This window comes from Poecilia reticulata, chromosome 10 (assembly GCF_904066995.2).
Source record: "Poecilia reticulata chromosome 10, P_reticulata-male-v2, whole genome shotgun sequence".
NCBI lineage: Eukaryota > Metazoa > Chordata > Actinopteri > Cyprinodontiformes > Poeciliidae > Poecilia > Poecilia reticulata.
In genome coordinates, this window is record NC_088839.1 from 27,717,708 (window position 1) to 27,744,216 (window position 26,509).

Sequence of the window (26,509 nt, forward strand, 5' to 3'; positions counted from 1 at the left end):
GGAGCAGGTTTGTATAGCTAAATGAATGTGAAGCAGCGTTCAGGTGAAAAGCAGTAAACGCAGATAAAATATAAAAATAAGCCTGGGCAACTCACCAGAGTGCAGCGAGTAGCTGATGTCTGCATTGCTCCCCATGTCCTTGTCTAGGGCCTTGACTCGGACAACCTCAGAGCCCGCAGGGGCCAGATTAGAGATGCTAGCTTCATAACGGGGGCTGAGGAAAGCTGGAGAGTGGTCGTTACAGTCCTCCACATGAATCACCACTTTTGCAAAATTTTTCTTCATTGGAATCTCCTGGTCACGCACCTGAAGAAGAGAGTTAACATTGCAGCGTGTGAAGAGGTAAAAGGCCCCTACATTCCCAAACCAAACACTATAACAAGGTTTTATTTAAAAAACAAAATAAAATTAAGAGGTTGTCATTCAATATAGTAGAAATAAATTCTTTGTTTTGCTATTTGTTTTATATTTTTATTAAGCTACACATTTTTTTAACCAAAATCTTTAGTGTTTTAAATATTTCTATTTTTTTAATACCTGACATATTTTATCAAACATAAGTGTTATTTTAACAATAAATAGTTGTTGTTTTGCAACAAATACAGAAAATTTAATTATAAAAACAAAATATTAACATAATCATACATTTTACCATTTAAATCTCACCAGTCTACCATCAGTGCAAAATTCAAAACTTTCAAAAGGAACTTTTTGTCATTACATAATAAATGGTTACCATAATGATGAGTGTATGAATAGAGATCTTCTCGAAGTCCAGCTTCTCCTTTATCACCAGAATGCCATTCTTTGGATCCAGGTGAAAGAACTTGGTGCTGTCCGGATGAAGGCTGCTGTGGATGGAGAACAGCAGGTTGCTGTTGGTGTCATCATCCTTAGCGCTGATCTGCAGGATGTCCTTCCACAGGGACGTGTCTTCAGGAACCCTCACCTTAAGGACAAGAGCAGATGAGGTGAGCAGTCTGACAAAGCAGTCTGGAAACACTGTGTTTTGATTCTTGATGGTTCTTATAAAGAAGAAAGGTAAAAAGGGAGTAGAGCTGAAGAGGAATATCAAGCTAAAAGAGTCAGCTCATCTGCAGACAGAGAAATGACAGTGTTGTAAAGTTGTCAGAAAACATAGAACGTAGCTTTTTTAAATCTTTCCTTGCCGTCTCAAAGACATACCCAGGTTATTCATAATTTTCCATCTCAAATTCAAGAACCAAATGCTTTATAAGGCCTCAGTTTTCCAAATTTTGTTAAGCAATTGATGAAAGAGCACAGAAAGAGAACCTTTCTTCTTTTTCACATGATGAAATATGCATGACAAACTGCATGACAAGCTGCATGACAAAAAGCAGCAAATTATACACATTTAGCAAATCACGAAATATCCACAAAACATCTTTCTATGGAAGTCAGAAACTTCTAACAGAAACTTCTTCAGTTTCTATACAGATATTGGGCGAAAAGCTGCTGTACTAAAACTGTCTCTTTTTTATTTTCTGTATTATTTTATTTTTTTACCTGGAGTAAAGCCTGTCTTAAACAGTGATCTCTTTCAGTTTTTCATCTCTTTCTGGATCTATCCACAAAGATCCTGTACTTAAGGGCACAACTGAGAATCTAACACATTTCAGATTTCTGTAAGGAAATCCAGCAAGGCAGGTCATAGCCTTTCTGGATGAAATGTAGACAGGAATTTCAGCTTAAAATAATACTATTTACATCAAGCTTTTGAAAGAATAACACATCGTAAATCTTGGTTTTCTTTAATGTTTGCTTTTACTTATATTCTTTAGACAGACATTTCAACATCAATGGCTGTCTAAACTTGTATTATATTCAATTTCTGCTGACGCGTCTCTACTGGTGCTTTACATCTCAACATCCCCAATATAAGCACTCATGCATGACCTTTGGAGGATTATTCTCTAATTAAATATCAACTCTCACCTCATACAGCGGTTTCAGGAAGACGGGCCGGTGTTCATTCATGTCCAACACACGGATGTTGGCCTGCAGATTGGACACAGGTTTGAAAATGAAAGAAGAAAAATCATGAAAGATCTATCATCTGCAGCACCTGATCAGCTGCTAAAGATTTATGAAATTAAGGTATCTAGACAAATTCAGCGTTTGTTTGTTAGTTTGAACCACCACAACTTTAAAAATAGAGGAAAAAACAACCTTATAAGTCATGTAAAATGTCTCATTTGATCAAACAGAAATGTCAGTTCAACTGTCTTTTCTGGTTACAGATGTAAGAGGAGAAAGGAAAAGTTTCTGCTATGGCTTAAAACAGGCAGAGCAGACAATATAGAAAATTTCAGTTTTCATATAATACCATGCTTCAGATGTCTTTGATCCGGACACATCAAAGCACAAAAAAAAGTAAAAGTTAAAAGGTGTTTTATGGTTGCGGCTGAGAATAATAGGAACTTTTAAGAGTTTTTAATTTACGTTTTAGAAATGTGTTTTTGTTTGTTTTATGTGTTAACACTGCTTCTTGTGGTTTGCTTTTTATTTTTATTGTTTTATATTTTCTAACCTGTGTGGTGGCGCTACGGTGGCCATCTGTGACTTCTATTGTCAGGTTGTAGTTGGAGCGGCGAGCGGCATTGAGTTTTCTGGCGATTGAGATCGTCCCTACGTTTCTTTGGATGTCAAAGTCTTTGTCTTCATCACCACCTAAGAAACAAGGAAAAACAACAAAACTTAAAGGCATAGCTATCCATCCATCTATCCGTTGGTATAAGAGTGGTCATGGTTTCGTAGTGAAACACTGCTGTTCTGATGCAGGTGATAATTTGTTCTCAGCCATGGTTTAGACATTGGTAAGCACAACAACAGACATAAAAATGACAGTAGAAGAGATATGAGATATTTTGCAGATTTAGATACTAAATCAAGAGCAGACATGATTAAAGACAACCTCAAGACATAATATCTGACAGACTGCAGGAATAAAGCATATCTTATCGTCCTTTGGGATCTGACAAATTGCAGGATCCTCTGCAAGAGCCGTAATTAATATCTCTGTCCTTAATTTTTAAACCGCTATTACTCCTCCAACCTGAGTCTGAGTGAGTGCAAACATTTAGGGATGATGCTACTGGGTTTAATTCATCTTGCAACACTGACTCATGTCAGTTGGAGGTAGTTAATAATTGTAGCCCATATTTTACTGACAGTGTTATCCAGGTTCAGCTCCCTCTTCCCCCAAAAAAACCTGCTTAATGAGAAAGTCTCAGCAGCTGGTTTGTCTTAAATACATATTGAAGAAACAGAGCCGATTAACACTTTTCTACCCTTTTCTTTGCATCCTGAGGTGAAAAAACTGAAAAAAGCAACATATGCTTCACATGACTTATTACTGGTTTGCTGTTCACTTGTAAAAATTGAGTTTCATAAATTCCAGTGAATGATATTCAGAAAGGTCAAATAGTTAAAGATGCTTTGCTGTTATTTGAGGTCATGTAATTGAGTAAAGTTTTAATATCACACAAGTGAATATGATTTAGACATCTTCTCTAAATTTTAAAACTGAATTTACTCAACTTTTGGCTGAAACTTAAAACAGCCAAAAGTTGTCTTAACTTTTGGCTATCAATACTGTTATTCCCAGAATTAATAGTGAAACGGCTCTGCATTAAAGCAGAACTGGCTCAGTCATGAGAAATAATCCAGATAGTCTAGTTTATGCACAGATTAAAGCTTATCAGATGCCTAAGCAGTCTCAAACGGTTGATATGCTTTATCTTATCTGCTGAAGCATGTGTGAGTAAAAGCATGCTAAATGAGGGATCTGTTTGAACACGGAAACAGTTTGTCTCGTCTTTGCAGTTTCTGCAAGCCATAAAAACCTAATCACATAATAAACGCTTAAATACATGTTCAGACATATGACAAGCAGTTCTACTTCAGTGAAAAGGGATTTGAATGCAGCTGTTTTAAGTCTCAGCTTAACAATGTTACTACATTATGTATTATTTTGAGGTTAACAAATATTAATAGTTTTACAAAGTTCTAGTCACAAACCATTCATTTGATTCAGGTGTGTAGCTGCAGGGACTGTTGTGATGTGAGTTTGAGGTTGTACCAATATTATATTAAAAAATGTTTAATGAAAAAATTACAGGGAAAAAAAAATAGAAAAATCACAAGAAGCACAATAGGTTAGAGCAGAACCATTAAAATAATCACAGGAACCAGGGACCACAGGGAAGTAACAAGATTAGACAGGATGGAGGAACTGAGAATGAGCTGCATAGGGCAACACAGAGACACAGGACCAACAATGATGCACATACTCACAACTAAAGACAATTTAGAGACCAATTATCCTAACAGTCGTGATTGTGGAATGTGAGAGTAAGCCAGAGTATCCAGAGAGGCCCACTCAAAATATTACTACTCTTAAACTTGCTACCATCTAACACCCACAGTCTAGTGGTAGTGTACAGCTTACAGTTCCTTTTGAAATCAATGGCAAAATTACATCTGTATAGGTCAATTTGTGCTTTTAAAGCATTAAAGTGCTGTTCAAATTGTAACACCATGTGGAATTGAAATAAATCCTTGTCTGGTAGTTTTGGTTGAACTGACCGAGGTAAAACAATGCTTCGGAAACCTAATTCGAAATTTTGTTGTTGACAACAAAATTGTCAACAGCAATTTGTAAATCGGTGTAAATCAAAAATCTTCTCTTTGTTTATTGCCTGGCTTAGAAAAGTTTGTTTCCACCACTTTAATCCCCATTATGTGTATAAATGTGTTATTTTTGTAATTTGCACCACAGTATTCACAGTTTACTTTTAATCCCGGCTGTATCCTGATTTATCTGCGAGTGGGCTTGTTTTCTTTGTCACAAATCTCTTAATAATCTAACATACTGTGATTTTAATCTCCAGTTTTTCTGACTCACTCCCACCATCTGCTTTCAGCTCTCATTCTCTTACTTTCCTCCATCACTTCTCTACCACTCTTCTTTTTAATGCTCCATATTTCCCTTTTTATCCTGCACCCCCCTTGATTTGTCTTGCTTCACGTCTTTCTCTCTCTCAGCATGTTGTGTGCACATACATGAGAGAGGTAAACCTAACGGCTGCTCAGCCAGATGGTGTTTATTATCAACCTTTGCAATTTATATCAAGCGGGTATAAAGACAATTATTTCAGATTTCTTTTTATCTTTATTCTCTCAACTTTTATTGTGCACACTTGGTCAAAGAATTGTTTGAAACAGACGCAAAACTAATCGGGCCACAGCAAGGAGTATTTCTCAGTTACAACTCAATGATCAAACTGAAATATCTAGAACCAGAAACCAGACTGACTGACTGGTTTAAATTTGGAAGCCATTCAAGACTGGACACACTTTCGCACATCATGACCTGTAGTCTCAGCAGACAGAGAAGAAAATGTTCTGTGGGGACAATTTTTCACTTTGCTGATCATCTCTAGCCAAAAATGATGTCACTGCCACGGTTGGGGGATCCTTTGCTCCTGGAACCAGCCAGGCAAAAAGCATCTTTCATTCCTGTTATTCTGTGGGCTTCAAGGATGATCCACTGTGAGGGAAAATGTGCAGAGCAGGATTTTATCCATCTACCCTTCCATACATCCTCTAAATGTTTATCTGGGTCAAAACCCCCAGAGCAATAAGGCAAGCGGAGCAGTTTCAAGCCCATCAGTCATTTCCAAGACAATTCTTGGCTTTACTCCAGCAGATTGGAACAAAGATAGAAGATAATGAAGACCACACATATCTTATACCAGGACAAAAAAGTTAATTTACATATTAGTAGAAAACAAAATGTGTGTTCTAAATCTTTCTTGCTCTCTGACCAGAAGATAAAAGCTCTTTCTTTTGATGTTATTAAAATGTCTCTTAACAGAAAAAGTGGATTAGAGAAGCCTGTCTTACTTTCTGAATGAGGATGAATCCTTAAAAATAATTTCAAAAACCCGTCAGATTTTAAATATTTTTTATATCAAATGATTTATACACCCAAACATTTTCCATATTTTGAATTGTCGCAGCATTAAAAAACTTTATTGTACTTTCTTGGAACCCTCCCGACCCCACTGAGGGACAAGGGTGAAAGAAAATGGATGGATGGATGGATGGATGGATGGATGGATGGATGGATGGATGGATGGATGGATGGATGGATGGATGGATGGATGGATGGATGGATGGATGGATGGATGGATGGATGGATGTACTTTCTTGGGTTTTAATGCAGTAGACTGACTCAAAGTTACATGTAAGTGTGAAATAGAATGGAAAAAAGATACATAATTTAAAAAAAATATTGTTAAAAGAAAATCTGAAGTGTGGATTGCATTTGTGTTAGTCTATAACCTACCAGCTAAGTCATTGCGAGTCACTGCAAAGATTTACATGCAATAACGCAAAGGACAATGAGGACAGCAAAAAAGCTGTTTGACAATACAAGAGATTCCATAAACATATCCAGATCCAATATATCCTAAACATTGTCTGTTGTTTCTGCTGATCTCTGGAATCTGGCAGTAAAACTTTTGGAGCAGAATAACCTCATCACTGAACAAAGTGCTGAGCTTGTTTTCATCCACTGTTTAATTTATGCTCATAGTGTACAAAATGCCCTTAAAGTTCACTGACTAAACAAAGATTAAATCCTTTTATGATTTGTGCTTGAGCAGGGTCAATGTAAAAATCACATCTATTAGTTATTATAGACTTTTTTTAAAATATTGTAGATCATGAATTATCTACAAGATGCTCTTTAGTTAAGCACTTCTAAAAGGAGTCAAAACAGCTCCACTGAACAGCTGAGTTTGCATTAGATGATCCCTGGAGGGTAAGTTGAGGAAGGTGAGCCAAAATAACCAGAAGACAAACAACCTTTTCAACTCCATCTTCCTCCAGTAATTCCTCCGTGACAGGATGTCGGGAACTTTAATTTCTAAACCTGTCATCTATATGCTTCAGGGTCTGCTCTAGGTTTTCTGACCTGTCTGAACCATTCGGCACAAGAGAGGAGGGGGAACATCCTCATGTTACCCTCGATCCGAACACAGGGAATCACACCGGCCCTCCTGCTGATAAAACATCATTTTCTCTCATTTTTATGAGAGAATAAGCCTCGAGTCCTGGTGAGTGTCAGAAGCGAAGATCGATCAGTTTTTAAAAAAATTTTTTTATTAAAAGTCTTCTAAAGTCATAAAGGACTAAAGCTGCTTCAAAGGTGAGGTCATCAACGTCTCTTTTCCTTTTCTGACAGAACGTAGCTAGATGTACAGATTAAGTAAATTTATAGCAGACAAAGTTCTTAGTCAGGTTTAGTAAAAGAAAGGGAATATGCAGGTGACAGTTGTAGCTCTGATTCACATTGAATTTAAAAACAGGTTTTTGTTAAGAGTTTCTGACGTACCGCTCTTTAAACTGATCAAAACCCATCTCACACATAATCTTCAAGGTTGTTGGTCTTTATTCAGAGAGCACTTCAAGAAGAGTCACTTTCCCCCCCTGTCCTTGTTAATTTTTCATTCTCTTTAAAGCCTACAAAAGGTGAAACAACATGTGCAGCACAATTAGAAACAAATTAAATGTCTTTTTCCTTTCTATCATTTTAAACATCTAACAACCCCAATAAATCCAACATCTGCAGAAAAGGTCAGGGGCAGGAGTGAAAACGTGATAAATTAGTTTTAGCTTGAGTCTGGCTATAAACACCTGATCCCAGACTTCATCTCCAATTTATTTCTCTGGATGTTTCTCCAATAACTGCACAGGAATGTGGCTGAAAAACACTTAAAAACATAATGTGACAAAATTATTTTTACTTTATGGTTGTGACCTCCACCCCTAGAGCGTCTGTCAACATTAAATTAATCCTTCTGTCTTTGCAGGTCGTGACCCTCATATTGACCACAGCAAACCCAGCAGGTACCCCAGTCCAGAGGCCCACATCCGTCCACAAACAGTCATGTCACCATCCATGCTTGCAATCCCACTTTGTGTCGCAGACCTATTGTTTTTACACATTCACAGGTAGTGTCTGAGTTATTTTGACAGCTAAGGAAGCCTTTATTTGTCCCTGTGAGTTATAATGCTGCCAAAAAACAGCGATAGGAATCAGTGTTCTGCTGTTGGAGAGGAGGAAGGCAAAATAGGGCTATAAATACAGGATCATATCAGCCTGAGAGAGGAATCCTGTGATACAACAGCCCCTCGTATGCCAATGCAGAGATGAAGGTCAGAGATACATGACTACAGAGCAATCAGAACGCAGTGAAATAAAACAGAAACATGACAGCCTGTCCTATCATGTAGTGATAGTGGCACAAAAGTAAATTAAAGAGGAGGGGGGAGCGGAGAAGGTGGCCTGATTGAAATGACGGGTGACAGGCCAAGAATTATAATTCCAGAGGTAATAACAGCAGAAATATCGTGCAACACAACAAACACTTTAGCTCCGACTTTTAAAACCAACCAATCAAAGCAGTTGCAGACCCCGGCTAGCGAAATACAAAAAAGTTTTTATCTTTTAGCATCTCATTACTACCCTCATGTTACAAAATCAACAAATTAACACACACAAATAAATCCCACCTTCCTTTTGGAGTATTTTTCTTTCAATGTATGTAGATATTAAGAGTAGAAAAAGAGAGTTAAACTCCATCTATTGAGGGTAATTCGGAAAGCTCTGGTTTTTGTTGCAATTTTATAATTAATTCAGCAGTAAAACTTGTTGACTCCACAAAACTGCTTAAGTATATATGCTAATAGCAGCATGTGCCAAATTATATTTTTTATGTTTGTTTGTTAAAATTGCTTTACTTATGTTAATATTGCTGAGTGATACTGATTATCAGTATCACTCAGGATGATTAGGACGCCTTCTCTTTGTGACATAATAAATGTCAGCTGCAAATGTCAGCAGCTCGGAGGCAGCAGAGTGTCCTCTGTGGGATGCACCGAGTCTTTGTTGTGATCTGCTGAGTTCTGGCACCGGTCGAGCTTTGCACAGAAAACCGAACAGGAGGAGCTTTCGGCCTTTTCTAGTCACACGCTGCCCTGCTTGGCAGAAAAAATGAAAACGTCTTCCTGTGAGGCTCAAAGAGAGCGACTCTCACAAGCACTTCCGGAGACATCCGGAAGGCTCATTTCCACTTTAGCTGGGAAGGTTTTCACACCTTTCATTTTCTGAGAGGGTGTGTGTGACAGTAATGTTCAGGGCAGAGCGGAGTAAGAGGCAAAGGAAGGCGAGAAGAAGAAGGGCAGATCGCAAATCTTTCCCCTATAGTGACTTGGCAGCTGATGAGACGAGAATTACTGCTGATTTTCTCTCCCAGAGAGAAACTACCTGGTAATACAGCTGGACACAAGGGCCCGTTGTTTCTCCTCTTTACCTATCCATAGCTCTATTCTGCCATCATGAGCCAATTTTCAAGGAAATCCAATTAAACTGCTCAATGCATGAACCTTCCTGTGAAAAAAATAAACAAAATGGCAACTCCGTCAAAACCTTTTAAAGACAATATTCTGTAATTTTCACCTATTTATGGTCCAGTGTTTGTTCCTAAATATTTTTTCAAAGAATTTTCTCAGCTTGGGGGCAGAACATCCCAGAAACAGAGTGCAATTAGACACACTGTTTGGATGAAGTGCTTTAACTTCTGAGAGAAAAAAAAATGACACTTTATAAATCTGCTTTTTAAATACTGTTTACAGTGAAAGGCCCAAGTTTTTATAACAGCAGAGAAACAGCTGAAATCGCTCTGACCTGATTCTGTCAGACAGCACACAGAGGCAGCAGGGTGTTAAGCCAACAAGCAAAAACCACAATTAAAAAAGAAACAAACAAAAGAATGTGATTACGATAATAGATACCTGCAGGGCAGTACTGTAAACCGGAATATGGCTTTTAAAAACAAACTCATGCAGTGACACTATTATGAAGAGTTGGGATGGTTGGTGGCTAATGATGGCCATCAGAGTCTTTTCACTGGACTAAAATCAATGAGGACTAAACATTGCAAGAAGAAAAGTTATAAAAGCTAGTAAGCTAAGCCAGAAGATTAACTTCCTTTGAGGCATAGAATGGCAGGAAGAAGAGAGAAGACATAAATTACAAATGTATACTTGCAGTTTAAAAACCTTGGCTGTCATTACATATAAAATGCATAATTCCTGTTAGTATAATCTCAAAACATGCATTATACTAATCTATCACAGAAGTATTAAAAAGTTTTAAAAAGCTTTACTATGTATACTTATTAAAGACATGCAAAAATACTGTTATTGCACTAGCATAATCTTGCACCAAAGAATAAAAAACTCAAACTTACTTTGAGCACATTTATTTGGTGGGAAAGAAGCTAATTATTACCACCCCTGCTGTTAATACTTTCTACAACCTACTTTCACATTCACAAAGCACCTAGTTTTCTTCAACAATATTATTCAAGGCTGGATAGTAATTAGAGAGAGAGAGATCTTTAATGTCTTATCTTCTTCCATCGGTACATATGTTTTTGGGTTTTTTGCAATGGTTCCATAGTACATTCTCCTCATGAAGAATATTTTCTGTCCACAGCTCTAGAAATCCCACAAGTTTTAAACTTAAAATTAAATACAAAAAATAAATACAAGTACCACAATAACTCCTAGAAGCAGTGAAGTAAAAGTTGATTTTCTTCCTTTCACTCTTAGGTTCCAACATTACTTAGCATTGCAGCCCTTTGCTGACCTTTAGAAAATATCCTACATCACATTATAAGGCTGTTCATAAAGATGGATGATGATTGTGAGCTGTTTGTTTTCTGCAGCTCAAACCACAGCTCCCACAGTCAGCACTCTGGTGGAAGTTGCAATACACTGAATGTCAAATATAATTTCCCTCTAGTCGCTGGAGTTTAATGTCACACAGAGCCAGAGTCGGAGCGACTCGCTGTGATCTATGAGGAGCCATTACTCGGTGATCAGTGCATGCTCGTTTCTGGAGCTTCAGGCAGTTTGTTTTCTATTCTTTCTTGTCAAATTTAGAAATAAATATTAATAGTATTTTAAAACCTTGTTTTCTTTTAGCAATCCTTAGCCTCATTTCTGAGATGCTTACTCTTCATTAGAACTCGAAGTTCATTCTGCTTTTCTCATCAGTTCTGCTGCTTTGATCGATACTCTGCTGAGAATCTAAGTCTGTCCACTCACCTACAATGTTGTACCGCAGGAAGTCGAGATGTGTGTCTATGGCGATGATGCCCACCATTTGAGTGACAGATTCTGTTTCTATGACAGCGAAGTTGAAGTGAGGCTCTTCGAATGTGATTGGTTTGCTGGATGGTGGTGGACGGCGGACCCACTCAATATCGAGTCGAGTTTTGGATGAGAGAGGAGGGATGCCCTGATCGGTGGCTTCGATCTAGAAAGGTACAGAAGAAATTTGTTCACACTAAAAATTGACTTAATCTCATTGTGTGTGGACCAGAAAAAGAAAATAAATATTTGGATGATGAACAGGATTGGATTTTAATTAACTGCACAAAACTGAGAACTCTGAGGAGTTTTGAGAAACAATTATGTTTTTGTGGAGACATATGGAGATATTTAATTTAATGTCACTAAAGCTATTTCATGATAAAAGTAGCATGCTTGCATCTGGTTTAATGACACTAGAATGTTTCTGCTTGCAATCTGACATAAATCACTTACAGCACATACTGATATCTGATAATCCCATTTTTTTATGTTGATAAACAAATTATGTTGTTATTGAAAATGTGCTCATTGTAATGTTAAATTACAGCAGCCAGTTATCTCGACAAAATTTGCATTGATAATTAGAAATAAAGCAATTCTCTATATTTTTGTTTCTGTAAGTAACTAAGTATAAATCATGGGTCTTTATTACATTACCATACTTATATAAACTTTAAAAGAAATTCTCACTGCTACTGAACATATAGGGAATATTGCAAGATTACAGTAGATTTGCTGCTGTTTCACATAAAACACTTAAAACTCTGGAAATGTAAAAATGAGAAGTCTTTTGTTGGTTATGTAAAGTGAAAAACAACAACTTTCTGATGTTTAACGCTTACCATCAATGTAAGCAGTGATGCTGACTTGATGACACGAAGCTTTTAAGGCTTTTATGCCTGTGTAATTATGCATTTTCTTACTCAATTTTCTAAAACTTCTGACTTCAGTGTCAGAATAATCAACTAAAAAAATCCTTCTACTTGTGACAGTTTGCATCTCATAACGTCTCTTGCTCAGACTTTAATCTTTGTTGGATAAATTGTTGCTACAGAGTTTGATTGCATAAAAAGTTAAGAAATGCATAGACCTTTGATAGTGTTAACAGATAATAGTTTGAAAATGATCCTGGTTTTCCTACCTGGATCTCATATTGAAGTGTTAAAAAATAATGCTTAACCAAAATGCATAAAATCAGATTTGTAAATTTTGTGACTTCGGCAATAAAAGGCATTTAGTGGTATCAAAGTAAATGGGGTTAAATTGCTCTCCAAAGTCAAGTTGGAGACCTTCACATTTTTATTTACAAAGCATTTGACAGCCATGTGTCATTTTGTGTCCACTTCCCAAATAAGCACTACTTTCTGTTGGCCTGCTGCATAAAGTCACAGCAGAAAACATCCATGCTTTGGTTGCAACATAGCCAAATTTGAAAAAGTTCCCTTTTTAAGGCATTGTACTCTGAGTCACACTCATACAGCTAAAGGCTGTGAAATTCCTAACAACGCAAACAACATGGAACACCTACTGTTAGGATGCTGTAATTCCCTGGCCAGAAATCTCCCTCTGATGTCACCACTCCAGTCAGCGGGTTGATGTGAAACCGCTCATCGGTGCCATCCTGAAGCTTGTAGGTGATGGCAGCATTCAAGCCCTCGTCATCGTCTCGTGCGACTATCCTGCAGACTTCCTGTTTGCCGTCACGATTGCGCTGTTCCAGCACTTTGACTTGGAAAAGTTTGTCTGTGAACGTCGGCCTTTCGTCATTGGTGTCCAGGACCTGGATGACAACCGTGGCAGTAGACTGCAAAGGTGGAGATCCATTGTCTGATACGATTACCTGAAAGAGAAGAAAAGCAAGGTTTAATGTTTTGATATTTGTTCAAATTTTAAACCTAAATTTCTAAACTAGATAGATTTTTTTTCATGTTTTTGGTTCTTTGGTTAATTAGATTTTTTTATATGCTCTTTTGTTTGTCTTCATATGTGCAATGAGCAGTATAATTATGCTAATGTGTAATTTCATGAAAAAAAAACTGAGGATTGTGCATATCATCAATTAAACAAGAAGATGCGAACATTTACCAGACATTTGGATATTAAACTGTTACCTGGTAATTACTGGTACCAACATAGATTAATTTAAGCACCTCCTTATTTGTGTAGCATTAAACCTCAATGACAATTCTTTGATTAACTCATTAATCTGCTGCGTAAACTCAATCAAGTTACAAAAAAATTAGGATGTCTTATTTCAGAGCCAAAACATTGATATGGAGAATTAATCAGTCACTTAGATGTTTTCCAACTCAGAAGCTCAAGATCAATACTAAAAGTAAAGATATTTCCAATCGAGAAAAGTTAGCTTGAACATCTGCTGTTCCTGTGAGTAGAAATGGTCTACTCTGATAGATTTCAGAGTGTGTTGCTGAATATTGAGTGAGTTTAAAAGGACACCTCGATGAATTCAAACAGTGATCTGTTGCTGCTATCACACCTCCCTACAGCTGATTAAAACATTCCAACTGGATGCCATGTTTTCTGCACACAAGCCTGCTGCTTTTCTGTAGAAGTGGGATTAAAAACAGGAGGTTAAACAGGCAGCAGCTTGCCTTTAACAGTCTGCAGAACATAACGTGTCATGGATTTATTGATCGTGTGGTACGTCAATGCATTACAGAGTAGCAGGATTTTAGTTTTAGTGTGGGTTTGAAGATACTGAAAATGTTCATGGGAGTCTGACCTCGATGCTGTGCTCGGGTTTTTCTTCGCGGTCCAGAGCAGAGTGTGTGCTGATAACACCTGTGAATACAGACACAATCAGTGTGGTTAGTGTTAGTCCAGAAGAGTGAGAGTGGACATTACACCTAAACAAACAAAGACAGGTGAAAGTTATATGTGCACATTTGTGTCTCGTCTGGTTCAGAAAAACAGAACCGATCACACCTGAGTAAACACAGTTTATTTTATGGTTACTGTGTTTTCTTATGCAATGCATTCATGTTTGCTTGCTTTAAAGTTTGTTCATGTGTGGAATAAGAATATGTTTAGGTTTAAAGGTCATGTTTGTATTTTAGAGAAGAGAAAAAATAAAGCTAAGCACCATTTTAAGACACAAATGGAAACATTTGAGTAACACTAATAAAACCAGATATGCACGTCCACACATAAATGATTAAATAGCATTTGTACTCACAATATCTGGAAACTTCTCACTATTTAATATTGCAAAACAAAAAAAACTTTTTTTTCTTTACGTATTTACAGTTTCAAAATAATCCTTGTATAAAATGCAGAGAACTAAAACATGTCAGGACATTTCCATTTTAGATTGAGCCCAAAAGCATTTTGTATCAGTTTATAGGAGCCTCCCTTTATTCAATAGATGTTCCCAGTCGCTATTATATAAATATTATAAACAACAAAAGAAAGGTTTCCTTGACAAGAAAAGCCTTTTTAATTTGTCAAATAAGGCCCCCCTTCAATAAGGGAACTGTATTTTTTCCCCCCTATTGGAGATAAAAAATAAATTGACAGTGCACTTTCAAAGCAGGAAACACGGATGAACTAAACACAAACAACAGAAAAAAGGGGATTTCTTTTTGCCAACCAAAACCAGTTCCTCCTGTAACAAACTTCTTATGCCCTGGGATTGTGAAACAATCAGGAACTTGGTTTCCCAATATGATAGAAAAAAACAAACCACAGCCAGTCAGTACAAATAACTTGGGCATAAAGAAAATGTATTATTTTATTAGGATTTTTTTTCTTATTGCGTGTCAAATGTCTGATGTCCAAAGATGCTATTAAATCAGTAGCCACTCTCTCTAAGCAATTTTCCTGCATCGTTACCAGGAATACTTCGCTAATGCAGCTAATTACTGTTGGCTACGTTTCCAAATCTAATAACCAAAATTACTTTATGGTGAAACATTTTTTTGATTCAAGACTGCAGTGTGCCTGACAAAAAAAGCATCTTTGGAAAATGTAATTTCGTGAATATGTTAGTAAAAATGTATATTTCTTAAAGAAGGACATGAACCAAACAAGTGATTTCATTTTCACCGTTTCTCTGCATATGAGGTGTTTAGTGAATCAACTAATAAGAGACGGCAAGCAGACAGAAAATGTGAAATCGTTGCAGGGACGCTGCCCAGATGGCTGTGGCAGGAAACAGTGAAAATTTTAATCCATCAACAAAATGTATCTGAACTGCTCCAGAAATCGTCTTCCCCATTACATTTTCTGAGGTTAGAGGAGTCAATCTCACAATTTCCGCTACTTACTCCCCGACTGATAATCCAACAGACGGAGACAGAGGCAGGTTTGAACTTTGCTCCCACTCTCAGAACAATTTTTAGGAGAACAATAGCCATCGCTGTTGGAATGTTTACCACTTCTGTTTTTCTCTAAACAAGTACGACACACACAATAAGTTATGGATAATTAAAGCTGTTTAATCTCAGATTTTAGTTTTACATGTTATCTGTTTTTTGTGTTTTCTTTCTTACCTATATTTTTCATCACAATAATTTACATACCAGGTTTTTAATCTCTTTTCCCACATTTTTGTGCACTGAACTAAACTAATTGCACGGAAATTTCAACATTTGTACAAAAACATAACCTATTTAGACAGTTCATCACCAACAAATAAATTATTTGGCGGTTAGTTTCACTTTAAAGATGTTCAAACCTTGAAATATTAATATATATTGTAACCTTGCTGTGAACTCCTCTCTAAAACGTCTCCCAAGACGTGGCAGGGGTGTTCCTTGGTTTTTATTTTGCTGTTTGTTCACTAATATTCTCTTACAAATCTGAGCTGCCTTTTAAGAGCAGCAGTAAAGAATTCTAAAATAATGTGATGATTGGAATGACATACATTGTTCAAATGTTAGAGAAGTATTCAAACTGTATACACAGGGAAAACAACCTTGACATCTTTGCAGCCCTCGGCTGTTTGAATTGCAAATGCAAACAGACGAAATGTCAGGATCAACAGCTGCCCTTAGAGAGTCCCCCAAAGTGTTTGGTCAGGCAGCGCCAAATGAGGTGCAGGCGTTGTTATGTGAAGGGATGTCTAAGGGGTCAAAAGTGGAGTGAAAGGCCCTGTAGAGAGTCGTTCTGTCCTTTTACGATGGTGCAAACAAGCCCAGCTGAGAGGACAACAACAAGACAGGTGGGCCACATGAGAAAGTGTGTTTCTCTCAGCAGGAAAGACATGGGAATTGGGGGTAAAGCTTCATCTCTCCCACATTGCCTGTTTTCACTCAGCGGCACTGAAGGCCTGTCAGAACCACGTGAAGATAAACAGCGCTGCCTCACATGTCAGTGCCCTGTTTGTTTGTTTCCTCATCTTTCTTTGTCAATTCACAACTGATCTGCAGCTCCAAAACTGCCGCTTGTCTTCTTTGTAATACCTGTATATATTCACTGAGCTTCATAAAATTCTATTTTATGTTTCTGAGCATGTTAGGATGATCAGTGAGTCGTTTCAGTGATTTAAGACTGCAGAGCAGGTGTCTAAATCCACTGCTTCAGGTTTGAAAAGGGAAACTCTATGTTAAGCTGAGAATGCAGAAATCCCTCAATAACAAATGTATGCAAATCCAGTCATGCGGGTAAACAAGTGCCTGAAAAGAGATGAGGCAAGAATCGTCGCTGCCTGCAGGAAAGAGCGATTTAAAAAGAACAATGCTGAGCTGCTATCCCTGAGCAATAAAACATTCACAGCTTGACTGTTATCTGATCTAAAGCAGAACACCCTATTTCTCATGATTTATTGCAGAATTTGTACATTCACTGCAGTAATTTTCAACACACACACACTGTTTCAAGGTTAATTCACAAACACAATGTGGACTTTATGTAGTTTTTGCCATGTCTAAATCTCAGAACTATACATGCAATATATCAATTGTTCTTAACTTTCAAACATGGCCAGTGGTAAAATGCCCAGTTGGTGACCATGAGGAAGTATTGCCAAACAACGTGACCAGAAGAATCTGACACCAACTGCTTATGCAAAATGATAATAAAATCTTCAATTCAGTAGAAGCACTGAGGAGCTGTTCTCCTTAAAGTACAAAACTATCCGGACAGATGTAAGGTCTAATTCAGACAGACCCAGAACAGTAAAAAAGTTCAACTTTAATAACAACTTGTAAAAGTTCAGAATATTCTCATAGTATAATCTGAGAAGCACACTGCCGTTCTGTTAAGTATTAGTGGGAGTTTCAAAAGCAAGAACATACTGATTTCTGGCTTGTAATAGAGTCTTTGTTTGTATCTTGGCCTTCATCTGAGCTGACAGCCACATTTCTTCAGAGATTTCTGGATGTCATCCCGAACAGAAAGACACTACATTGTGTGTCCGTTTAATTTTACCTGAGAATTTTCACAAGACATTGCTGCACATAAAAAAATATCTAAGAAAATAACGTTAAGACATTTTTTTAAAAAGACACTCCTCACACTGGATTAAGGCCTCCACCATAACATTAGACATATGGCAAAATGTTATTGGTCTCTGAAGAGTCTTGAGGAGGTCTTTTGGTGCATGTTAAAGGTAAAGTGGGATCCCCATTAAACATGATATCCTGTGAGAGTTTCAAGAGGTTCAAGAGTAAGGCTTGTGGCAACTGGCAGAGCACATTTGTTCTGCGAGAACTAATCGACCCAGGCTGGTTTGGTTGTGTCACAGGTGTCATCTCATGTCAACATCAGACAAGATGAACTATTAACAGTCTTCCCAGATTTCAAAAAGGACTTTGATTTTACACTAACTAATTGAGCAGATTTTCTTTTTTCCGTTACTAAAAAGCCTGGGATTTATTTCATCTCCATGACAGTAAAGAGGCCATTAAAACATGCTGAGTTCATCCCACAAGTTTTTGTACATTTTATCATAAGCTTTAATATTAGATTTATTAGAAATGTTATTGTTGCTATCTTAAGCAGACAATGGTATAATTCTTTGACAAGATAGCATCTAAAATGCGTTAATAATAATAGGAGTAATAATTTAATTCCAATCGGAAAATCTAATTCGGAAATATCAGTTATTAAAATTAAGCTGCTTTATTCTTTCAATATATAAATTATTAAAACTTTTCAAATTCAATTTTCAATTTACTTTAAAGTTTAATATTTAAACTTATTTAAAGTCTTTCTTTATTGTTTACTGTTTTTAAGTATTAAATATCTGAGTGATTTTTTTCTTGTTTACCCATGTTTTCTTTACCATTCTATCAGTTAGTTGATAGTTTGACTATCAACTAACTATACCGACTTTTGTTATTAGAAAGTTGTCAAAAACGATGTTTCCAAAGAAATTCTGGATTTCAATTGCATGTTTACTCCACACTGCTAATATTGTAGTCAAGACCACCTAACCCGAGACCAAGTCAAGACCAAGACCAGAGTGTATCGAGACCGAGACAAGACCAAGACTTTTAGGGTCCAAGACCAAATCGAGATCAAGACCGAGAGAGGTCCGGACCGAGTCAAGACCAAGAGCAGCGCCCCGCGCTACATTACACAATAAAATGTGAAATACGATCAAAATTGCTTGTTAAATTGATCTGAAAATTCACATTCCCATTAAAACACCTAGTTATTAAACACTTAGAGCTGAAATAAATTTAACCAGTATCATTATCAATTCAACTTTGTTTTGCTTTGCTTCCATCTCTGGAAGCAAAGCCTCAGTGGTTTCATGCCATTCCTAAAAAGATAACGCCCTAGTCAATTGCCCATATTGCCAATGTCAGAAACCACCACTGTCTGCACCAACGATAAACACTCAACTATGAAGACTGACCAACGAAGCAAGAAGTAAACAAGCATGATTGTTCTCACCCTCTCTCCCGCTGTAATATCTGACACCATGACTAGTGACGAAAAAAATCAAAGAGCAACGAGCATGCTGTGCTCTTGTTCTTATGTTTTATTTATTTGCTGATTAAATAAATACCAATTTATATTTAATTAAGTAGAATAATAATAGCTACTGCAGTGTATGCAGAGCATTACAAGAACAGAGAACCGCTCTCAATGAGGTTCCAATTCTATCCTCTTAAGAAAAGAGCCGTTCAGAAGAATCGGATTGTTCGTGAATGCCACATCACTATAAAGCAGACTTTGGTCACAGCGTTGCCCCATATATGCAACATCAGTCAACACCTCAGCACAATAATTCAGCGCAGTGTGTGACAGCGTTTTTTCTTATTAAATCAGTGATTCTTGAGAAGAGGGACAAAATGGGTTTCAATTTTCTCCATCAAAGTTTTTTATTATTCCTCAAGCTTCAAATATGACAAATAATGTTTTGGAAATGTAAAGATGCTAAAGTGCAGGCTCCCAGTTGCAACATTTTTTTTGAAAATGACATTTTTGATGGACCTTACCCAGAACTTTGTCAACACCCTCTGACAAAAAAAAATAAAAAGTATTTTTTAAATACCCTATTAGTGATATTTTTACTCAGTTTTACAGACAAATGCTTCTCAAGAAACAAAAGAAATATCATTTAAAACAAAAAACAACATAACGTCCATCTGACTGAGTTGACAGTGCATGACGGAGTTGACAGCTAGCTTAGCTAAACTAGCTTAGCTAATATCACGTCCACAGAACCTACCTTTCGTTGAGCTTCTTTTAAGTGACGATAAAAGCTAGACGTAGTCACCAGCGTCTGTGAAAACGAAGTGCTGCTGAATTTACACGTCGCCGTCAGATTTCTTATGATTTATGCAGTTAGATACTATTACTAACGATTAGACAGACATCTTCCGCTCAGAGAAAACCACTGCACATGTCTTGGAGCGCCGCGTGCGAGTGTAAGGGGAGGCGATGTGTCACAGCGGTAACGGAAACACGTAAAACGTCACGTTATTGCTCGGATTTTAATCTGTATGTTTTGCATCCAGCAAAAACAAAAATGTTAACAAATAAACTGGACAATATGCTGGCAGTTTAGTGATGTTTCCACAATTGTGGTCTTGAAATAAAACCCCGAGTCCGAGACGAGACCATCAAAAAGTGGTCCCGAGACCAAAACCGGTCTCGAGTTCTACAACAATACACATTGCACCCACTTAGCCATGTTTAAAGAGTAGTGTGTATAGTTCTTTAGTTGGGAAAACCCCAAACATTTTTATGTGTAATTTTGTGTAACTGATAAACTGATAAAATGCTGATGGCATTTTCCATTCTGCTTAAAGCTGAAAGTGACGAAGGCACAGAAACCTCCCATATGAGGAAATTGCTTACAAAAAAGCATCCATATTCAGCAGTAGCAGAATCACCATGATATGGTGGCCAGGACAGGAAGCATATCTGCTTGAAAGTATTCAGTTTTTCAAGTATCAATAAACAACGATCATTTTGATTGCCTTGCCTTTCCTCTGAAAAATGGGTATAAACATGGATCACAGGTTATATTGAGATGTTTATGGTATTTCACGTTATTGGTTAATATGTCTCGTCATGTTGTCAACACTCATTTTGAGGAAAGATTTGAGCTTCTCACATTTTGACTTTGAAGTTCATGGAGGTTGCGGCAATAACATTATCTCACCAGAAATCAACGATGAAAACAAAAAAGGAGCTATTTAATTGTTTCATTTAAAATACAAACTATTGAATTAAATTATAAACTGCTTTTTATTTTTGTAGTTAAAATGAGCAGACATTTAAAAGTGGCTTAAGTTTCTAAAAACTTAAACATTTTATTTAATAGCAAAAATTATTAACAAAAGATATTTAAAGATAATCTAATCTCATCTTCAGCAAGCAATGCATGCTTCCCCCAATGAAAATGTGATGAATTAAAAGAGATATTTTTGTTTGTTGAAACTCAACAAAATTCTCAATATGTACCTATTTTATTTACTTGTTGATCTATATTTGATTTGTGGTAAAAAATAAGCCAGAAGTGCGTCGTAGAAGTTTTGATTGTACACCTTTTAGGACTTTGTAGCCATCCCAGGAAAGTAATAATTGTTGTTCTTAAAAAACTCCACCAGTAAAGGACATTTATTATTTTTAGAATTCAGTATATTTTTACACATCTGTTGACAAAGTTATGTGGCAACAGAAATAAGAATATGAGCTGAAATACCACCTAGTTGCAGTCTATATTAAAAGTACACCAATATGTTGCCTGCAAATTGACCTAAACGGTTTTTGGACCATGAAGCTACAGTTGGTAATGTGCTATGATTTTCTTTTCATGAGGTCAGTGACAACAAGAAAGCACAGGATGAGAGATTCACCTTTATGCGGGCTTAATATACAAAAACGCATCAAAATTCACCCCTTATCAGTGAATGAACCATAAACTTTCTTTAAAAGTTTGACAAATATGCCGTTTCAAAATGTTAATGAAATGGGTACATTCCATACTTGTCTGGCCTTGCCAGTGCACGACTGCTTGATCAAATATTGAAACCTATACCTTTACCAAAGTGGTTTTCTTATGAAGCAGCAGCTTTGATTATTAAAACTTAATGAGTGATAATTGTCTCTTTTTTTTTCAAAGCAGAACTCATTCCTGCCTGACACTAAAAGTAATTCTTGGCTGAAACCAACAGACAATGCTGCTGCATAAAATATGCTTCTTAGTCAAAAGCATTAGATGTGAGTCATTTTCATCCTGTCAGAACATGAGAGGTTTCTGCACAACTCACCCCACGCATTAGTAATAGGTGGTTTATCTGTGAAAATAAGACAAGGTGGATCATGTTCCAAAGATCCTGTTTCAACAGAACATTTATTTCGCTCATAGTGACTGTACCTGCCTAAATTCATGTGGTTTATTCACATTTGTGGATGTAATAAGAAGGTGTTAATTACTTTCATTTTTAGCTATATTTTGATTTTAGAAAACATAGTTTTCATGGCCACTGAGGAGTTGAGAGTAGTCACACAATTCAATTTAATTATGTTTTTCTGAAACCAACTAATCTAAACTTCTTTTCTACTGCAAAAATGTATATCCTGTTCAATGTATAGTTTCAACAAGTTAATTTGACTTCGAAGATAAGATTTAATGACATAAGGGACACATAGTAGTTTTTTTTACCCTAATTTTCCATTGACCCTGTTTCTACAGGAGTTGGTGAATTACTAAGCTTTAAATTTTGATGCCAAACCAAACATGATAGTGTCAATGTGGGAACATTTTTCTTTCATCATATCTGTGGCTTTTAAAGTAAGTTTCAGCAGGTGGTCGACTTGAGTTAGCCACTCTCCTGGAGTAGTTTTACAAAATGATGCTGCCACCAGCATGTTTTACCATAGGGATGGTCAGTATTTGTAGGATTGGAGTTGTGTCACACTCTCTCCAATTTAAAGACAACACATTGAACAGAGCCCTCCCTGTGAGATGTTTAAAGCTCATTTTATTGTCCTATAACCCAACAGTTCTTTAAATGTCTTATTAACTTTCTGAACTGACCTCTCTGCTGTGTTTCTTTATGCTCTTTAATCACCAATGTTTTCCAACAAACTTCTTTCTGTCCTTTACAGAACAGCCGTGTTTCCACTTAATTTCAATTTCACACATTTGACTCTATCTGCTAATTAGGTGACATCTGAAGGCAGGTGTTGCTAGTGCAATCAGTATAAGACAAGCAAAACAGAAATGCATAAGCTTTAGATTTGAAAAGAAAAAACAAGGTCCTGTATTACATAAATATATATGTCTGTCATTTTGCAGATAAATTAAATGTGACATGACAAAATACCCAAACATTCAAGGAGTATGTATTTTTAAAGGCATTGATAATGGTAAAATTAAAAGTAGGTCTGTTTTTACTCTACAAAAACCTTGCATTTTAACAAGGTTTACACTTTAGACAGCATTTTATAAGACTTCTTTCTACTCAAAAGTTAGAGTGAAAGTTTTAGTTTAGTAGCTTTTCCGCAGAGATTCTGGTTCAGATCCAATTAAATGACCTCAGACCAGACTTGACGTTAGGAAATCCTCAGGATACAGAAATACACAGGAACACAATGAATGCTTTCAACCAAAAACACTCTATTCTGTTCTCATATCTGCAAGTAAATGAATATCAAATACAGCTGCGCTCAGACAAAAAAAGGCCTTTCCTGGTATGACACAGCGGGGCTGTTTCGACACCTACAGCTCGTCCTGTCTCCTTCTCAACACAACTGGCCTTCTCTTTCTGTAATCCCTCAGTATATTAGCCTTAGGGTGTGGACAAACAGCACAGCAGATAATAGGAGGAGGACAGGACTTGTAGTAGCTTGTAATGTCAGTGCTCATGGTGCTCTCCTTCACCTGAACATCAAAGTCCTCGCCAGGTAATTGGGTTGTAACTGTCAAGAGTTCGTACAGATACTAAGGGTTTAGTGCTACTTTTTTAAAGATTTACTTCTCCATCAAAATCATGAAGTAGTAAGTTTAGACGTGACTGCTACTTTATTTGCTTCCAAGTTTTAATTTCAGCTTTGCTCTCTGTGACACGCCTACCTGAGCTGCTGAGACTTGTACAAACAGAAACTTTTCAACAGACCTTCTTGTGAATAATGAAACTCCTGGCAGCCTTTACAGCTCCTTGTAAAGACTGTAACCCCTGAATCAAAATGTGAAACTTGCCTTGGGGATGTGCTGAAACTGTGAGAGATGTCTTTTGAACACAAAGCAAATTTTAGTAAAGGTGTAAATTATTTATAGGAGAACAGGAGGCCTATATTTTTGCTTAAACTGCATGTGCAAGACATATATGGGAAATTGAAACATGATCCATTTACACCCATCATATCACAGAGGAGGTAAACTTGCATGTTAACTTAAAAAAATCTTTTAGAAGAATCATTTTGTTTTATAATGTGAAAATAAACCATACGTATTTACCCATCTATCTATTTATTATTATTTATATCTAAGAGACCAAACAATAAAAATTAAAGTTTGAGCCAACCCTAAACCAACAACATTTTGACTAACAATGTAATACAAAATGGCAGTATGCAAATATTTTTGTTAATGGAAATAATGATTTCCTTGAAACTCATTTACTTTTTGTAGAAAAACATTTGTGCAAGAATATATTCAGAACTGAAAATAAATGCATTGTACAAGAACAGAAAGAAAGAACAAAATCTTTTAAATCTAGTGTGTACTTCCGGATACATCAGAACAATAAAAAGACCTCAGCTAGACTAAAACACACCACAGATTACAACATTATTTATTAAAAAAAGCAAAACCAAACTGGAAATTTATGTGAGAAACTAACTTCACCCTAGCTGTTGTCATAGAAGTAGCAGCCAGATGTTGCAAAGTCAATGCTATTGATTTACAGATTATCATCAGTGGAACCACCTCAATTTCTTGCTCTGGACCAAGCAGGTGTGTGTTAACACCAGGCTAAAGTCGGAAGGGCGCATTTTCTTCAATGTGGGAAGAGTTAAATGCTCTTTCCAAACAAAGAAAATTCGATTCTGCAGTTTACAATTTAATATGTCAGCTGTTGGTCTCCATAGGATTGGATTTCCTAGCAAATTCAACCCACAGTCAGACCAATGACTACACTGCTCAAAGAAACAACAGAAAAGCACAAGACCTCTTAGAATGGTCTAGTTTTCTGGCAGTCAAACTGGAAATGAGGGAATAAGAACAACTTGTTTAAAATAGATAAAGCATATTCTCTCTAACGGCATGTCAATATGACTTAGGTTTGTTGCATTTGAATGAATCATACCACATTAGGAACAATCTTCTTTGGACAGAAAAGAGCAAATTAAAAGAGCACCTCAGCACAAACACTTTTTTCAACCCAATATCCAATGTGATAAAGGGTTGATGATATGGTCTTTTATTGTCTGTAAATGACTTGGACACCAAGGAGCTAAGCATAAATGTATAACCATAACCATAAGCTACCAACTATGACAATTAATTGTGGAGTTAAACATAAAACTATCTCTCCGACAATTAAAACGTGGCTTAAACATGGCAACGAACCCAGACACAGCAGGCGAAGAATGCTTGTTTTTCTGCTTGAAAAAGAAAAAAAAATTGTTGTACTGGCCTGGTCAAGTCTAAATCTTAACATACCTGTGGAAAATACCTGCTATCTAATAAGATCATAGAGAAAACAACCCCTAAGAAAACAATGACTCTACAAGATGCTGCACATGTTTTCTTTGAACTGTTTTTACCTGTTTTTGGATCCACGTCAAAATACGTCTTGTGGGATTCCTGCATCTGATAGGAAAGCTTCCCCTCAGAGGACGTGTCCAAATCTGTGGCCAACACCTGAATGACTGAGGTCACTTTATCCACCTTTTCCTGGACAGATGCAAAATACACTGGCCGGGAAAGCTCTGGAGCATTGTCGTTAACATCCAGAACCTCCAGAAAGACATGAGTCCAGGAGATGAGAGGCTCAGTTCCCAGATCTGTGGCGTAGACAGAGAGCCAAAAATGCTGTACCGTCTCTCGGTCCAGCGCTTCTGCTGTACGAATCACACCTGAAGAGCACAAAAAGATTCAAAACATTATAATCTGTTTTACGATAAATATTCTTTGTCGTTCTCTTTGGGAATACAAGGGGAAGAGAACTTTTACCATTCTGAGCTAACTAATTTGGACAAAACTGTTTACATACAAATACTTAATTGAAACATCAGTCCATCAAAGGCCATATGAAGAACTGTCAGTTTAAACTTTAAACTGACTCCACGCAGGGTGAGAACTCAGAAAACAAAAAAATAAAAGAAGAAAGAAAACAGGTAATAATTCAGCACTGCTCCACCATGACAGAGAACTCCGTTTACCCTGATTTTATCTGAACCCTAAGTGCAGCAGCAGGCCAATGGAATGCAGGGCCGATATGCTGCGGGGATCACCAGGTATCTTCCACACTGATGGAAAAATACCTGAGGAAGCACTGCCCTGTATGACAAGCTTATCAAAAACTCAGAAACAGCATCAGGAAATGGATTGATGTAAAGATCCACTGTGTTTATAAACTTGCTAGATTGTACTGGCAATAATATGCAAATGGGATTTGATGCTTGTGATTACACCTGACTTTGACCTTCAACCTAGTTGGTAGCAAAATGCTGATGAATGTGTCTATGTTTCTCCGCTACATCAACTGTCACTAAAACATTCTCTCTGCAAGCTAAGATGCTCTTTACAGATTTCAATCACATCACTTTAACCTTGTCAGAACAAGCAGCAACCTGAAGCTTAGTTTGCAGGTGGACTGTCTTA

At 36.9% G+C, this 26,509-nt stretch overlaps 1 protein-coding gene across 1 annotated transcript in view; it reads right to left on the reverse strand.

The window, feature by feature from the left end:
* fat2 (FAT atypical cadherin 2) overlaps positions 1-26,509 on the reverse strand; it is a 98,429-nt gene that overhangs the window by 53,917 nt on the left and 18,003 nt on the right. Inside the window, exons 3-10 of the mRNA XM_008420846.3 lie at positions 25,450-25,761; positions 13,997-14,055; positions 12,782-13,093; positions 11,206-11,416; positions 2,552-2,691; positions 1,957-2,019; positions 737-949; positions 96-306 (exon numbers count right to left, since the gene is read on the reverse strand). Of these exons, the coding sequence (XP_008419068.2) occupies positions 96-306; positions 737-949; positions 1,957-2,019; positions 2,552-2,691; positions 11,206-11,416; positions 12,782-13,093; positions 13,997-14,055; positions 25,450-25,761 (1,521 nt within the window). The remainder of the gene's footprint in view (positions 1-95; positions 307-736; positions 950-1,956; positions 2,020-2,551; positions 2,692-11,205; positions 11,417-12,781; positions 13,094-13,996; positions 14,056-25,449; positions 25,762-26,509) is intronic.